Consider the following 16689-nt stretch of genomic DNA (forward strand, 5'->3'; position numbering starts at 1 on the left):
ATTGCTAAATTTATGAAAGCGGAAAGATTTGGGCTTCACCCCTCTATAAGGGCCTCTGCTGGCCTCTGGGTCTGCCTAGATCCTTGAGTTTAGACAGCGAACCCGATCTCCCAATGGGCTTTTTTTCTTTTCTTCCCAGGTGATGTAACAAAATTTGGTCGGGGAGATGCTGCCTCGCCTGCCCCGGCCACCACTCTCGCCCAGGCTCAGCAGAACCAGGCGCAGACTCACCACACGGCTCAGCAGCCCTTCCTCAACCCCGCCCTGCCACCCGGGTACAGCTACACTGGGTTGCCCTATTATGCCGGTGTGCCAGGAGTCCCCAGCGCATTCCAGTATGGGCCCACGATGTTTGTAAGTCACAGGGGGGGGGGGTCGGACCTCAGCTTTGGCTTGGATTCCTCTGAAATGGTGCCTTGGGGATTCCACAGGGTGGGTGAACAGACTTTGCAGAGCAAAGAGGGATTTTGTCAGAGTGTGTGGGTTGTGGGTGTACAAAACCACACCCTCTGTGGCAGTGTGATTTGAGAGTCACCACATCGGGCAGTTCACCCTGTAAAGTTTTCTCCCAGGAAAGCTCTGAGGATGGGATGGCCTCATGTTTGGCATGCAAGGATTCACATCGTCCCCTGGTCAAAGAAGTCCTGTCTATGTCTGTGGTCTCCTGGAGCTCTTTGTTCTCTGGTCACCTTTGGGCAAGGGATTTGCTGCTGTCTCATTCCCGCATTGCAGAGGGTTGTATGATCCTATGGTTCCTGTTTGTCTAGATTGCCTACGTTTGTGAGGGAATGTCCCTGCCAAGAGGGGTGACCTGCCATGGCTTGCAAAAAGGCATTGCCATCTGTGCTGTGAGAACCCAAGCATGTGTATTTCAGTCAGAAAAGTGGGGCAGTTGGTCAGCTTTTTCAATCCTGGGAATTGCCTCACACCTCAGACTGAAGCATGAAATTCACTTTAGGATATTTGGGGGGGTTTCCCCCCACTGTACACTTTCTTTCCACCTCCCCCCCCCAAAAAAACCCCAATTTTTTAACAGCAGCAACAATTGAAATGGTGTTGTTGCCACTGGCGTGAGCAGCTGTAATTCATGATGCAGCTTCAGAGCCTGCCGTTTGAAGGCAAGAATGTCAGGAGATGGGACAGTATGTTACAGGACGGTTTTTGTAGAGGACAGAACTCAGGAAGTGCTGGATGAGCATGGCTGAGGAGGTCTAGAATGAGCTAGAAGCAAGTGGGGAGGCCCTGAAATGCCTGCGAAGAACACTTGAAGTTTGAATTCTCTCGAATTTAATGGAATTCAAATTGTAATACGATAAAGTACAATATAAGAAACAAAAGAAGTAATAAAAATACAATTCAAAATCATGATGCATTTAGCAGAGCATATTACAGTTCCTAAACAGGCAGGAAAATCGTTAAGTGGTCCTTGGGTGGGTGGGAGATTGGGAACCACTAGACGGAAAATAAGCAAATGAACTACAGACTCAGGAAAGAACTGAGTTTTTCTGCTACAGAAAAATAAAACACCAGTTCAGGAGAGATAGCTCTTGCACAGACCCTTTAATTTTATGGATTTTGTGCACTCCATATTAGGTACCTTATATTTGTCAGGACACAGATTAAGAAAGCACATCAACCCAGGTGCATAAAATGCTACGTCAGTTTTATTTGCGGTGGGAAGGTGGAACCGAAGGTGGGAATAATAACTTTTGCTGGATGTTACTGGGTCCAGGAGAAAAAAAAGGGTGGATCTTGCAGAATCTCCAACAAGCTCTTGATTTTAATTCTTAGGGTTTGGGTGGGGAGACATCAAGCTCCATACTACCACCATGATAACGGTTCACACCATTTATCAGGAGAAATATATTTCCGAGTCGGATCCAGAAAGATTAGTGCACCCACCTTGTGTGTTCTTTCCCTTTTGCAAAACTGGTTAGCAAAGCGTGTCAGCGCAGAGATCAGATCAAACAGACGTTGGTGATACTTCATGGGGTCCTTTTCCAACGCTAAAACTCAGTGATTCTAAGTGTCCTCTAGTCCAGCCTGCTGCAATGCAAGGATCTCGGCTAAAGCAGATGGCCATCTAACCTCTGCTTTGAAACCTCCAAGGAAGTACAGTCTACCACCTCCCAAGGGGAGACCATTCCACAGTTGAACAGCTCTTATCTGTGCTGCTGCTTAGCTCAGTGCCCTTTAGGTATACAGTGGACCCTCTGGATACGGGTTTAATTCGTTCCAAGGGTCCGTGCACACCCTGAAAAATCCATAACCAGAGGTGTCACTTCTGCGCGCACACACAGCGCGATAGAGCGCTTCTGCGCATGCACATGTTGCGCAGAGCGCTTCTGCGCATGCGGTGAAATCTGGAAAAATACTTCCGGGTTTGCCGCTTTTGCAACTCGAAGATTACATATCCAGAGAGGTACGTAACCTGAGGGTCCAATGTAGTTTGGAGCTGCCGGCTGGGCACTTGGTCTCCTCCCATGTGTTCTCTGCTTTCCTGCCTGGGGTGAGCTCTCCTGCTCCCTGTTCCTTAGCCAAGTGGCATCGCCCCTTGAAAATAGAGGTGCCTCTTTGACATGTCCACCAGGTGGCAGTCGAGAACTTCCAGCTGCTGCCACCTGACTCCTTTATCTGCCTTCTTCCAGGTCCCGCCAGCGTCGGCCAAGCAGCATAGTGTCAGCTTGAACACGGCCACGACACCCTTCCAGCAGGCGACCGGCTACGGTCAGCACAGCTACGGAGCAGGTAAGAGGGGAGCATAGGCTGTCAGTTCTCTGGAATGTGCAGAGCAGGCACAAAACAGCAACTGGACTTGCTGTCTCTTTCTAATGCTGCTTCTCTTAGCTATGGGGAGAGGACCCCCCTGGAATGAGATACTGCTGCTCCCACCCCCCTCTGGGATGCAGGACTTTGGAGGCTTCTATAAAAACTCCATGAAGTTGGTGGGCAGGAGCCCCGTAAGAGTTTGTTGTGATGCCCTGCTGCTCTTGAAAACATAGGGTGGGGTGAAGGGAGGCAGGAGGCTTCTACAAAACCAGAGTTCCTTATTTAGGCATTTGGAGGGACGGCTCCTTTATTTTTCCAGCTCAGAAATGCTTGGCTCCAAGTCCCTCACAGTTCTCTGCAACCCAGTATCTTCCAGATATTTTGAACTTCAACTCCCATCCTCCCTGACCGTTGGCCACACCAGATGGGACTGATGGGAGTTGTAGTTCCAAGCCATCGAAAGATGGCGGAGACGTGGGGTAAGTCATCTCTGCTCATGGGAAGCCTTTTGAAACCAAGACCACTATTCCATTCAAGCCAGCGGTAGTGTCCTGGGCTGTAGAGGCAGAGTAAGGCTTGGCTGAGGGACGCGGGTGGCGCTGTGGGTTAAACCACAGAGCCTAGGACTTGCCGATCAGAAGGTCAGCGGTTCGAATCCCTGCGACGGGGTGAGCTCCCGTTGCTCGGTCCCTGCTCCTGCCAACCTAGCAGTTCAAAAGCACAAAGTACAAGTAGATAAATAGGTATAACTCCAGCAGGAAGGTAAACGGCGTTTCCGTGTGCTGCTCTGGTTCTCCAGAAGCGGCTTAGTCATGCTGGCCACATGACCCAGAAGCTATACGCCAGCTCCCTTGGCCAGTAAAGCGAGATGAACGCTGCAACCCCAGAGTCGGTCACGACTGGACCTAATGGTCAGGGGTCCCTTTACCTAAGGCTTGGCTTATCTCAGAGCCACCAGAAAGCAACGCCTGCACAAGATGTGATTGTACTTTAGGCACAGATGTGGTCCTGCCAGGAATCAACATATCCCACTTCTTGTGTTTTCCTCCAGGCTATGATGACCTGACACAGGGGACGGCAGCTGGAGATTACAGCAAAGGGGGATACGCTGGGTCGGCGCAAGCACAAAACAAATCCTCTGGCAGTGGACCAGGAAAAGGTAATGTAGCCGTTGATGTAGGTGCCTTCTCTCCCTCTGTTGCATCAGAAGACCCAGAGCAGGGATTTTTACGCACATTACTTAACGTTCCATCAGGCTCCCCCTTCAGCTGTCATCTGCAGCCCCTGTTTTGTCAAGCTGTAGAGGGAGGTAAGATTGCAGAACGTTTTAATCAGCTCTGTTGAAAGACTAGCATCTTTTGGCTTTACCTCTCACTGAAATTAGATAGTCGGCCACTGGGGGAAGCCCTTTGAATGACTTTGAGAGTGCCTTACAGTTTTTGAAATAAATATATGTAGGCATTGTTTTATAGTTCCCATTCAGAGAGCTTTCTCCAGTTCCTTCCAGGCGGAAGAGATGCACTTTTATCTTTTCTCAATTAAGTGTTACGAGATTAAACAAACCTCAGCATGCCTGGCCCAGAGCAAAGGGTTGAGGAAGACGACCCGGCCACTGCAAGCAGGACATGAGAGCTGAATGGCCATTGTGTGCTCCTGTCCACGGCTGCTGAGAGACATTTTATTACGTGCATGGCCACTGACGTTTTATTTTACCCTCCTCTCCTCCTGCAGAAGACACAGACATGCATATGACAGGACACATGCAAACTTTATGCAAAGCTGTGTCCTCCTTTGCCAGTGGTTTGGAGGGCTCAGTCCACGTGCAGATTCTCTTCTCCCCTCATGGAACAAGTCTTGCCTCCCATCTTGGAAGTTGCATTTTGCTGCCACAGCTACCAGCTGCCTTCCATGAGTCTCTCAACATATATTTTAATTGCAGCTTGAAAGAGCAGCAGATCCTTCTGGGGTTTGGGAGGAAGAACTGAGCTCAGTGCTCCAAAGAAGGGTGAATATCACCAGAGACAGTTTTTGGGCAGTACAAACTGCAGGGGACGCCACAACTATGCTGTAGAACGGAGTGTGTTTGCAAATTTTCACATTGCACAGGGCACCCCAATGCTTGAGAGCCCAGAGTCCGCCACTGACATCAGCTGTGAGGCTTGAGAGATCCCATTGCCTTTGACAGTTTTGATAACTCATTGTTCTCTCTTTTCCTTCCCTCCCTCCCTCCCCCCTCAGGTGTTTCTGTGACCTCAAGTAACACAGGTGTGCCTGATATTAGTGGTTCAGTCTACAATAAGACTCAGGTGAGGAACTGCCATGTGTCCAGCCGCTTTTGTGCCTGGGGTTCTGCTTCTTTTGACTCTCCCAGCTGTTGGCATTTTGACATCCCCGTTGGTGGATCATCTTTTGGCTCTCTTTAGGTGCTTCTGCACAGAGACCTTGGTGGGAGTCGATGCCGAGGCAGAGCTGACTTCTCTCTCTTGAAAACATCTGGGGCTCTGTCTGGGCAGCTCATCTGCCCACCCCCAGACAAAAACACTGATCCCAGTTACACTGACCCTTGCCCATGTTGCTGTGCTCCACACATGTGGAATCTGATAGTGACAACTCTTGATGGCCCTTTCAAGCTCCATGTGCAGTGAAATGACTGTACATATACACAATGCTACAGAAATAAAGCAGAAACAGCATAGGGGTACAATTCAGCATAACAGATAAAACCATGATCAAGGTGACTGGAGTCACATGCCTAAGTTGGACAAATAAAAATGTCCATCACCAGGCACAGAAACGACATCAAAGGGGAGGCCTCCATCCACAGACCAAGTGCCATTGCTTTGAATGTTGCTCTAGCCCAGAGGTGGTTAACCTTTTTTTAAGAGTGAGGGCTGCATGCACCCTTGGCCAGCCTTCTGGGTCTGCTTGCGCACGCCTCCTTCCTCCAGCTGATCTCTGCAGATCTTTCCATGCGCCTCTTCCACAAGGTGGCAACGCGGAAAAGGGCCTTTTCCGTGGCACCTTCATTGCAAATCGTTAGCCGCCAGGCAAAAACAGGCTTTTTAAAAACTGTGTACTGGGAGGGTATTGTTTTCATTTGTTACTATGTTATGTATTTTTATATTAAAAACTGCACTGTAATTCTAGGATGAAGGATATAGTATAGAGATTTAATTATTCTCTTTTTAAAAAATCTCCAACCAGGGTGGGGAAAGAGACATTATTACTCACTGTGCTCATCAAATGATTGACGCGGTAATTGTGGAGGGGGCATTGTATAGCACCATTTTTTTGTTTCCCCACTGGCAGCATACATGAGCTGGTTTCCCCCATAGAAGCCTTTTCAGTTCCTGAACCTGAGATTGCCCCCCCTCCCCCGGCTGTATCTGCCCCAAACTGAGCCTTGCCAGTGGAACATTTCTGAAGCGGAGCCCTAGTTGTTCCAAACTGCCTTCAAATCAAAACTCTGGTTGCAGATAGGTAAAGGGACCCCTGACTGTTAGGTCCAGTTGTGGCTGACTCTGGGGTTGCGGTGCTTATGTGGCCAGCATGCTGGCTCATGTGGCCAGCATGACTAAGCCACTTCTGGCGAACTGCTTCTAGCGAAGCAGAGCAGTGCATGGAAACACCATTTAACTTCCCGCAGGAGTGGTACCTATTTATCTACTTGCACTGGTGTGCTTTCAAACTGCTAGGTTGGCAGGAGCAGGGACCGAGCAACGGGAGCTCACCCCATCGCAGGGATTCGAACCGCCGACCTTCTGATCGGCAAGCCCTAGGCTCTGTGGTTTAGACCTGGTTAGATCTCTGGTTGCAGATACTGGTTCTGTAATAAGGGTTCGGAGAAAGTTCCCTTTCTGTGTGTCGATGTGCCTTTTCTTTTTCCCTTCTTGTGCAGACTTTTGACAAGCAGGTATTCCATGCCGGCACTCCGCCCCCCTTCAGCCTGCCGTCCGCCCTGGGCTCTGCAGGGCCCCTGAACCCTGGTGCTGCCCCCGGCTACGCTCCGGCTCCCTTCCTGCACATCTTGCCTGCCCATCAGCAGCCTCATTCCCAGATGCTGCACCACCACCTTCAGCAGGACGGGCAGGTGAGTCGCCCTGGGGGCAGAAATGCAGTCACCTCGCCCTGAGAGGCACCTGAGAAGAGAAGCGCAAGATTGGGGAAATAACTCTGCAGCAGATTAATTTTGGGGGGTGGGGCAGAGAAAAAGAGGGTGTCCCGTTGCATGAGCAGAACCCTGTTTGCCCAGCATGGAGTGCAGCCCCGAGGGATGATGGGGACAAGGTGGTCAAATCCAGAGCCCCCTCTGACCCGCCCAACTTCCCCTCCCCTTGTCTCTTTCCAGGGTGGATCTGGTCAACGCAATCCACCAAGCGCCCTGCAGCAGAAGTCTCAGGCTACCAAAACCGCCTATGGAACGTCTCCATACTGGACAAATTAACCCAACACAGGAGTGAGGAAGAGGAGAAGGGAGGGAAGACGCCCACTTCTCGGACTCCCACACCTGCCAGGAGACAATCCGCTAGGAAGGGGGGTGGGCTTGAGACAAGGCAACCAAGCGCTCAGCCCAGGCAGGGCAGATCCACACCCCCTTCCTTGTGCGCGCGACTCCTTACCTGCTTCCTTTATGATTTGCTGTTGTATGTAATATATTTATGTATGTATTTGTAAATGTAATAGAGCCTAATGGTGGTTTCTGCATTTTTTGAAGCCTGTTTATTTCCTTAGAGGTAGCTTGGACACGACACTTACCCTTTCTCTGAACTTTTTGTATTTTTCTGACGATTTTTTTACATTTTCAAAGGACACAGTGTGCCATTTTCTTTCCTTTTTTCCATTTTGGAACCAGAGGCTTGATTCTAAAGCAGGTCTTAGCTCAGGCGAGTTCGTCAGACTCACAGGAAGAACCAGGTGCTGGGTTTTGTCTCCTCCTAGCTTTGTACCTGACATCTTGCTTTCTGAAGATTACAAGGAGCCGCCCTCCTCCCCTTCCTGACAGCGCAAGGATTTAACATTCACAAGAAGTTCCATTGCAGGTTGCAGCATCACCCCTTTTTATTGAGTTTTTAAAACACAAAAGCTACAGTGCTGTCTCCGCCACTGTTCGTTTTTGCAGCCAGCGCATACGGACTCTCCATCACATCCCAGAACTTTGTGTCTGCCAGTTGGGCACAGCAGTGTAGCTGTTCTGTAAATAAGAAGGTGCGAAATAATTGTGTTTTGTAACTTGGCCTTTGGCTTCATGCCACAAACCTGAACTGGCTTGACAAGAAACCAGTGATGTCTCCTCCTGCCCCTCAATTTTGGGAGTGGGGGCAGGGAGATCAGAGGGGTGTTTGTGGGAAGACACCTCATTCTTCCTGTCCTACACCAACACAAGTGAATGTTTTAGAAATTTCATTTTTTATTGGCCTGAACTCCACCTAATAAAAGTTCTGAGCGTGTCAGTAGTGTTTGCAGAATCAGTTGTCAAAAGTCTTCCCCTCCCACCATTACCCTTAGCAGTTCTTAAGAGCAAGAGAGAACCATGACACTCTTGGCATCCTGTTAAGTCTTCAAGGTGCCACAAGACTCCTGGTGGTTTTAATCTTTAGCAGTTTTTCATCCTGGGTTGCCAGTGTGGCACCAGATCAGAGTTATAGTCCTAAATGACTGGAGAGGGAACAAATTGAACTCTGGACCCACCAAGTAAGGCTCTAGTGTAGCTCAAAATGGGCACATTGGGAGTTTATTCTACTTTCACTGTCTGGGTATCAAAATACTATGGAACCTTTGAGCAAGGAAGGGTAAGGAACATTAAAATGCACTTAATTTTTTATCACACCCAAGTTCCCTCTTGTTGCCTTTAGGTTGCTGTATCTTCCTTCATAGCAGGTATGGCTATTAACCATCCAGCCCACCAGTCTACTCTTGCACACAGAGGTCTTTCCCATTACTTGGCTGCCCAGTCCTTTTAACTAGAGATGAAGTCCAGCTATTCCTCCACCTCCGGGAAGGATCCAGTTCTGGAGAATGCATGCATCCCTCTACTGGGCATGTGGAACCAGTGGCCCTGCAGATGTTGGGCTTCTGATCCCATCAGTCAAGACAGATTCAACAGTCGGGGACGATGGGTGCTGAAATTCAGTAACATCTAGCAGGCTGCAGGTTCCTTACCCTGCCAAAAAGGGTTTCTTTTATTCCTGTTTTGCAGGTATGAAGCAAGTAGAGAAGAAAGTTTTATGTTAAGAAAGCTTATGTTCTTAACCAGCTGTGAACTAAAGCACCAAACTCTAGCTTTTATTTTACAAAATGCATTACAAAGTGCTTTCAGATGCTCAACAGTGACACACCCACCCCCCTTGCTGGAATTAGGCTTGAACATATGCTACGGGGGGTGGTGTGGGGGTCAATAGAAAGCTGCTATCAAACCTAAATGACATGAGGGGAAGGCCCCATGGGGTTGCATCCAGTCTCTGGGTCACCAGTTCCTCACTCATTGTAGGTTAGGCCTGTCACTTCTTCCCCAGCATAAGGCCCCCTCTTACCTATGTTTTCACCTTTCCTGCTATTGCTCCTTGCAGAGTCTTGGGTGCAAAATCATGCTGGTAAATGGAGACATCTGCAATCCTAAAATGAGGAAATTTACATAGCTTTTATTTGTACAATTTATTCTCAAGAGGAAAGAAATCGGGCTTCCTTCGCATTCTTTCTGACACGTGTGCTGTCTGACCTGCCTTCTGTACATGGATCCACTAATGGTCACACTTCAGTACTGAAATCTACTGAAACCGTTTTAGCTAACTTCTGTTTAGAATTTTAACCCACTAATGCCATCTTTAATTCCCTAAACTGCAGCCATTCGTTTTTGTAAACGCACTTGTCAGGGACAGCACTGTTACACAAAAGAAGTTTTTCCATACTGTACTAGATGCAATCTCTGCCTTTCTCGGAACATAAGATAGCAAATTTCTATTTAGGCACATTTTCAATTTAAGTAATAATTTATGGGCAGATCCGCCTGAATTTATGTAACCAGAATAAGGATTTCAAATAGCAGCCTACTGGTGCCTTGTGTGGGAAAATTATCCTGCATAGGACGTTTACCTTACGAGCCATCACTTTCCCAAGTTCCTCTTTTACCTGCATTTTATTCCATAATTTTGGTTTACAGCAGTATTAACCCTGGAGATGCTCTTATCAAAGCACACGAGACCCCTTTAATCCATCTCATGATGTAGGTTCTGCCTTCCACAAGCTTATGCCATAATAAATTAGTATTTAAATGTGCTATGTTAAGATGTATGCAGTTTACCCTACATAATTGGTCAATAATACCTCAGTGGCAAGTTTAGGTGGTACTTTTAAGAAAACACATTTCTTTCACTTTGCACCTGAATAAAAGGAAAAGGTAGGATCAGTGCCCTAGGATCTCTTTTTCTGCTGTCACAGAGAAAGCAACTGTTGGGCAAAATCAGAACTTTTATCTCCTGGGTCAAGAGAAAGGCAGCATAGCCAGAACCCTCTGCAATGGTGTAATCACAGCAGCAGGTGTTGCAGACTCCTAGGCTACAAACCACGTTTCCAAAAGCAAGGCACATGCATTACTAGCCCAATACTGAGGTTGCAAAGGCATAAAACGGATCATTCATGCAGCAAAATTATATCATAGAATGGTAGAGTTGGAAGGGGCCACAAGGGTCATCTAGTCCAACCCCCTGCAATGCAAGAATCTTTTGCCCCATGTGGGACTCAAAACCCACAACCCTGAGTCTCACACTCTGCCAATTGAGCTATCCCCGGTAGGCTAACGACTATAAACAGGATGCACACAGGAAAACCCTAGATGGGATCTACTGCAGAGGAGAGGTTTGCAACAGAAGCCTATAGCAGGCAAGTCCAAAGTCCATTTCGGGGACCTAATCTGGCCCGCCGGTTGGTTTAATTTGGCCCCTGTGGCAGTTTATTTCCTGGGGTAAAATCTCCACGGCTCTTCACTTCCATCAAATCTGGCCCTCTTTGGAAAAAGTTTGGACACCACTATAGGCTTCCATACAACTATACCAATTAACAGGCCAGGTTGTCTCTATGGAAAAGGAAGCTCTATTCCAAGTATCTTGGAGTAGCTGCCAGTAAGGATGCAGGATTCTTAGCCAAAGGCCCATAGAATCTACTTGAAAGCTTGCCATTTTTGTGGTTAAGGGAAGTAGAGGGTTATAATACTGGACCTAACCGCATGAGCATGTTCTCTTAACAGATGGGCCATTCTCAAAGATTTCTTTAAAAGACCAGTGAAGAAACTTAAAAGCCATCCACATCTATTCATTTAATTTTAGAAAAATACCTGAAGAACATGAAGATGTCTACTTTAAAAAAAAAAAGTTTTCTTTTATTACAATTCCTATAGGGGGTCAGTGGAGAGACTGTTCCTTCTGAAATGGCAAAAAAATTGAAAGCATGAGCTATCCTGGTGTGACTTCTCCTAATATTCTGCTGTAACCTTCATGGCACTGAAACATTGCTTCCTAAGTAGAAGTTTCCCAATAGCCCCTACCCTTTGCCTATTTTTCCTGTTGTGGTTATGGCGCACATGGCAGGTGGTTTGATTGTTTCGATTTCCACATCAGTTAAGGGGCAAGGCCCTGAAACACTCAGGTAATGCCTTCTTGAGTTCAGAGAGGATTCTGGCTTATATTTGTGTGTTGGCTGTTCTGCAGATTGCTGAAACCGATGCTACCCTGCAGGCCACAAGCTGGAGGGATGGAGCAAGCTCCTGGGTTAGCTCTTACCCATTTTCTCATGAAGGCAACACCCACCTTTGGAGAGGGGGAAAAAGAATACATTTGAAGAGTACTGTACTATTATGGCATGAGCTAGTACACACTGCTGCTACCACCTCACTTGGTACCCGCTCCATCAACATGCAACCCCCAGCTGCACCAGGTGGGTTCAGAATGCAACATCTGTGGGCAGGGGGGGGGAGCAAAAAAGGGGTTAAATGAGAGAAGCTTCCTTGTGTGTAGCCCCGTGCGAGTATGAGCAGAGAAGTGCTTCATAGACACCACACCTTATTTTGTGTTTTAGAAAGGCATGCAGGGAAAACACATGGCTGAACATGCACCGAAGGGACCTCTCCACTCCTAGTGAGACACGTCTGTAATGACAGTAGGAGGCGCTAGAGAGAGGGCTCTCGTCTTTTGTCACAGGGAAGGCCACATTCTGGCTGTTTCCAGGCGATCACTTTTGCAAAGCAGTTGGAGAAGCAAATGGAGTGGGGGCCAGGGGGAGAGATTACAGGAGGTCTCGCCTCATGTGAGACACGTAAGCCTGTGTTAACTAATAAAGGTGGCTTTCGAAGAGGGAACTAACAATAGAGGTGTACTTTATTTCACATTTTATTAGTAGACAGATGTGCAGAAAAAGAAACAAAACTAAATTACCAAAGGAAAGGGAGACAAAACACAAAAAGAAAAATATGCATTAGTTAAATCTGGTCTGGTAAGTTGCATCAACCAAAGTGGGCGAGAGGGAGAGGGAGGAAGAAAAACATCCAGGATTTTAGCACTGAAAAAAAGAACATATCAAGATAGAATTCTAGTGCTCCCTGCTGGTTTCAGAAGGATTTAAGAACTGCATCTGAATTGGTTTCTGAGTTGGAAATGTAAACGCAGACACGGGTGGGGTAGGAGAGAACCAGGCGACCGACCGCTGGCTCCAGTAAACATTTGTCCTCAATCTCTTTAAGTAGCTTGATAGTTGCATTTCGGTGGGTTGGTTGGATCTCAAGAGCAAGGAAGCCAGCAAGTCAGCAGGCAGTGACATCATGATGGGTTGGGGAGAGTCTGCCTGGCCAAGCAAAGAGGAGAGCACAAACTCCCAGAAACAGGTGCTCCCCACCCCACAAAAAAAAGTGTTACGGCGAGGGGAGGACAGAGGTATAATAACGCATCTCACACCACCAAGCTTGAGAATACAAGTCACTGGAGAGCATACAGTGAAAACGGTCAAAGTACAAGAGAGAAATAGCTGAAAGACGCAGTATCCTCATTTCAGGTTGAGCCAAGAGCGACAATCCACTCCTTCCTCTCATCGCCCAACTCAGGACAAGGAGCCACCCACAAGCCTGAATTTGGAAAAAAAATGGTAACTTTCATTGGCTGCCCTGTTGGGAGAACTGGTGGCTGTACTTGCAGTGCCCATCTACACACACACACACACACACACACACACACACACACACACACGTACGTCCTCCAAAGCATACACACAAACACACTCCGGATTGTCTTAATGGCTAGTTGGAAGGGCTATGCATTTCAGTTCCTCTGCTTACACGCCAACTGTGCCCAACATCATGTCCTCTCCCATCTCTCTGGCTTCGCTCAAGTCCCCACATATGAACTCCACAGCAGCACCAACAGCTAACGCAGTCGGCCACCCTCCGATCACAGCTGCAACGGAGTTAGAAAAAGCACAGATCCTCGCCCCAGGCAGCAGGAGACTGAAAGATGAGCTGCCCGTGCAGAGGAACCAACAAGTTATCTGCTGGGTGCTGGGCCACCACGAGAGGTGCATGTGGGGCACTATTCAGTCCACAAGGCCTCCCAGAATGGCGAGCTATAAAGCAGGATCACCCCCCTAAAGTCCCAGCAGTGGGGTCATGGTGAATACCTGGGGTAACTCATCAGACCACCTCAGATGGAACTGGCTTGCTCCCTTTCCTGTAGAACCAGAACATTCACAGCAGGGATCCCAACATTCAAGAGGCAAGCTGAGCTGGAATGGGGGCAGAGGAAACGGCCATGATGGGGGGACCACTTGGTTTCCACCTCTCTTCTTGCGGTCGTCTCTCATCACAGAGCTTCCCTTTCCTCGGTAAATTCAAGGCCTAGCAGAAATATGTCACAGGAGCACCACAGAAGCTACCATACAGCCAATCCTTGTCTACTGAACCCACCACTGTTGCAGGAAGTGGTCATGAAGCCCTCATTAACCCCCAAGGCTGTGAGCAGCTAACTTTCTCCACTGGAACACTGTTGTTGTCTGAACTGTGCACAACTGTGCATCCCAGGATGGTGGCCGCATTTCAGGACAAGCATCGAAGGCAGAATGCGAGGCTGACACAGTTCTCCATAGCAACATCATCTCTCCGCTCCGAATGCCATCATGCAGCAAAGGGAATGTTTGCATGTGTCTAACTCATACTGGCTCATCCAGACATTTAAGACAAGGTGTGTCTACGGCCTCTGGTATCTTTTAAGACAACCAAGGTTGAGCAATTAGAACCTGCCTTTGAGAGTCTGATCTGGGAGCCTGGAACCCCTCAGGGAATCCGCCCCCCCCCAGACCCAAGGACTGTCCCTGCCAAGGCCCAGCCCCCCATCACCTGGCAAGAACGCTCTCCCCTAGACAGCATGACAGGCACCCATCTGCCTTCATGGCGTTGTGAATGCCACCTTCACCCATGGATCCTTCGGCGTCTTGCCCCAGCTGGGGCTCAGAGAGCGCTTGCCAGGGCTGGGGCCCCTGCAGGAAAGTGGCAGGCCACAGCGTTTCAACTACCTTTGCCCAGAACTAAGAGGCTGCTGGGGCTCTGCATTCAGAAGGGCCACAGGAACGGCTGCCAGCGTTTATCCCCTACGGAAGACCAGCAACTAAAAGGGCTCAGTGGGACAAGAATAGAGAGTTTTGAAGTGTTTATTGGAAGGTTCATATCACAAGACAACCACCACCCTCTCCCCACCCCAAATCTCTGGGTGGGGAGGGGGAGCAGATCCTTCCCCCCAACCACCCGTCCGTCCCCGTCCCCACACGCACTTAGCAGAACTGAAATGGAATACTGGACCTTTCAGCACCAAATCTTGTCAAGCTCAGTACACTGGAGCTTAGGCTCTCTGCCCAACACCTTAGGGAGGGGGGGGGAGAGAAGAACCACCACCACAAGGCTAAACAAGTGCGCACGCGGTCATCGTCAACGGAGCAGCAGCGAAACCTCGGGAAGTGCTCTGCAGCAGAGTTGCATTTCTACTTGTCCCTGTTTAAATGCAGCTCGTGGGGAGCAGCCCCCCACAGTCTCCGGCGTTAAATACATTAAACATCTTGATCAAAGACTGTTTAATTCAAGATCCTAAAGACAGAGCAAACCTGTTTTGAGTCAGGCTGTGAATGCTCCTGGAAAAGGCGGCGGGGAGAGTGAGAAGGGGGTGTGTGCGGAAAGAGCATCGCTTTCTTCCTTTCCTCGAGAGAGAGAAAAACAAAAACCCAGAACACAAGTGACGGGGGGCGGGGAAGAATGCAAGAATGGTGACGTTCTGCAGAGGGCCTTCCTTCCAAACAGAACAGGAAGGGCTGGCGGGAAAGACCGAGATCCATACAACAGGAGAAAGCAGGAGGCGCGGGCTTGGTTGGTATCCCCCCCCCCATGTATATATGTATTTTTTTTGCTGAACTGTCACTAGGTTACCGCTGCTCCTCGCCCCCTCTGGCACAGCAGGCGGGGCGGGGGCCGGGGCCGGAGGGAGCAGGTCACGACTCCTCGTTGCCAGAATCATCGTCGTCGTAACAATCGGCGTCCTCCTCCTCTTCCTCATCCTCGTCGTCAATGTCATCGTCGTACAAGTCGTCATAAAGCAAATCTGAGCTGTTGTCACTGGAAGGCACTTTAGTTTTGATGCAATATTCCGCCAGCGTGGTAGGAACCTTCACCCCGTCCTTTTCCGCTTCCGCCTTGGTGGCCTGGACTTGTTTCCTGGGAGGCGGGAGAAAGGAAGGTGCCACACGGTTAGGACTGCCCACCAGGCGGCCATGGCAGGCAACCTTGTCTTCAACAGGCCTTCGCTGTGTGCACCCAATTTTGCACATCCACCCAGTTGGCCCTGGGCAGAACCAGGAGCCCCTTCCCCTGGCTGCAGGGCAGAAGGTAAGAATTTAAGCAGAGCCAATGGCCCATCTAATCCAGCCTCTGTTTTCACAGTGGGCCAACCAGATGCCAATGGGAAGCCAGCAAGCAGGATTCGAGCACCAAAGCAGCCCTCTCCTCTTCTGTGATTTACAGCAACTGGTGTTCAGAAGCATTACTCTGCCTCCTACTGCAGTATAGCCATTGTGGCTAGTAGCCATCAATAGACATTGTTCAGCCTGGACACTGAGGTCCAGTGCCGAGGGCCTTCTGGTGGTTCCCTCACTGTGAGAAGTGAGGTTACAGGGAACCAGGCAGAGGGCCTTCTCGGTAGTGGCACCCGCCCTGTGGAACACCCTCCCTTCAGATGTGAAGGAAATAAACAACTAACCGACTTTTAGAAGACATCCGAAGGCAGCCCTGTGTAGGGATGTTTTTAATATTTAATGCTGTATTGTTTTTAACACTCGATTGGAAGCCACCCAGAGTGGCTGGGGAAACTCAGCCAGATGGGCGGGGTATAAATAATAAATTATTATTAATTATTATTATTATTATTATTATTATTAGCCATCCAATTTGGTGGCCATCACTACCTCCATAACTATGTGCTGTGTGAAGAACCTGTGCAAATCTGTGCCACATTTTGAGAGCACCAGACATACCTGACAGCCCCTCTCCTCTGTTCTCCTGCCCCCACCCTCTCCCTTCTATGGCTGGCCGACTCTTGAACCCCAAGGTCGGTGTACAGGGAAAAGCAATGGCCACTGAGTCTGACAATGGTTCTGGGGCACAGCAGGTCAGGCTTTGGTGGTATGGTCACAGGATCCCTGGCTACTGCCTCCAAACTCTGCCTGTGTAAGGAAGCTTCTACAGCAGGGCTAAGGGATCTGTGTCCTGTCCCCCCCAGCTGTTGCTGGAGTACAACTGCCATCATCCTGGACCACAGATTGGGGACCAGCAAAAGCTGGAGGCACACAGGATCTCCACCCACTGCTCCGATATCTTTGTTTTTCCTTAGGGAATTGTTTTGGTCTGAT

The 16689-nt window shown here is 49.0% G+C and overlaps 2 protein-coding genes across 12 annotated transcripts in view; one reads left to right on the plus strand and one right to left on the minus strand.

Annotated features, from left to right (window-relative positions):
• Positions 1-7473, plus strand: part of UBAP2 (ubiquitin associated protein 2) — a 76873-nt gene extending 69400 nt beyond the window's left edge. For all 10 annotated transcript variants that reach the window (XM_083575561.1, XM_083575564.1, XM_083575559.1 and 7 more), the window contains 6 exons: positions 140-354; positions 2649-2748; positions 3821-3928; positions 5008-5075; positions 6668-6859; positions 7118-7473. In XM_083575561.1, coding sequence (XP_083431687.1) covers positions 140-354; positions 2649-2748; positions 3821-3928; positions 5008-5075; positions 6668-6859; positions 7118-7213 — 779 coding nt within the window. In that variant the 3' untranslated portion in view covers positions 7214-7473. The remainder of the gene's footprint in view (positions 1-139; positions 355-2648; positions 2749-3820; positions 3929-5007; positions 5076-6667; positions 6860-7117) is intronic.
• A 361-nt stretch (positions 7474-7834) lies between these two features.
• The window catches only part of UBE2R2 (ubiquitin conjugating enzyme E2 R2), a 56266-nt gene continuing 47411 nt past the window's right edge, over positions 7835-16689 (minus strand). Inside the window, exons 5-6 of one of the 2 annotated variants that reach the window (XR_014539563.1) lie at positions 11096-15499; positions 7835-9381 (exon numbers count right to left, since the gene is read on the minus strand). Coding sequence is in view for 1 of the 2 variants with exons in the window: in XM_083575919.1 (XP_083432045.1) it covers positions 15277-15499 (223 nt within the window). In the remaining variant the exon portion in view is untranslated. Of the gene's footprint in view, positions 15500-16689 lie in introns of both variants that reach the window. The other variant, XM_083575919.1, reaches the window with a different exon arrangement.

The sequence above is a fragment of the Podarcis filfolensis genome, assembly GCF_964270895.1.
Source record: "Podarcis filfolensis genome assembly, chromosome: 11".
Lineage (NCBI taxonomy): Eukaryota > Metazoa > Chordata > Lepidosauria > Squamata > Lacertidae > Podarcis > Podarcis filfolensis.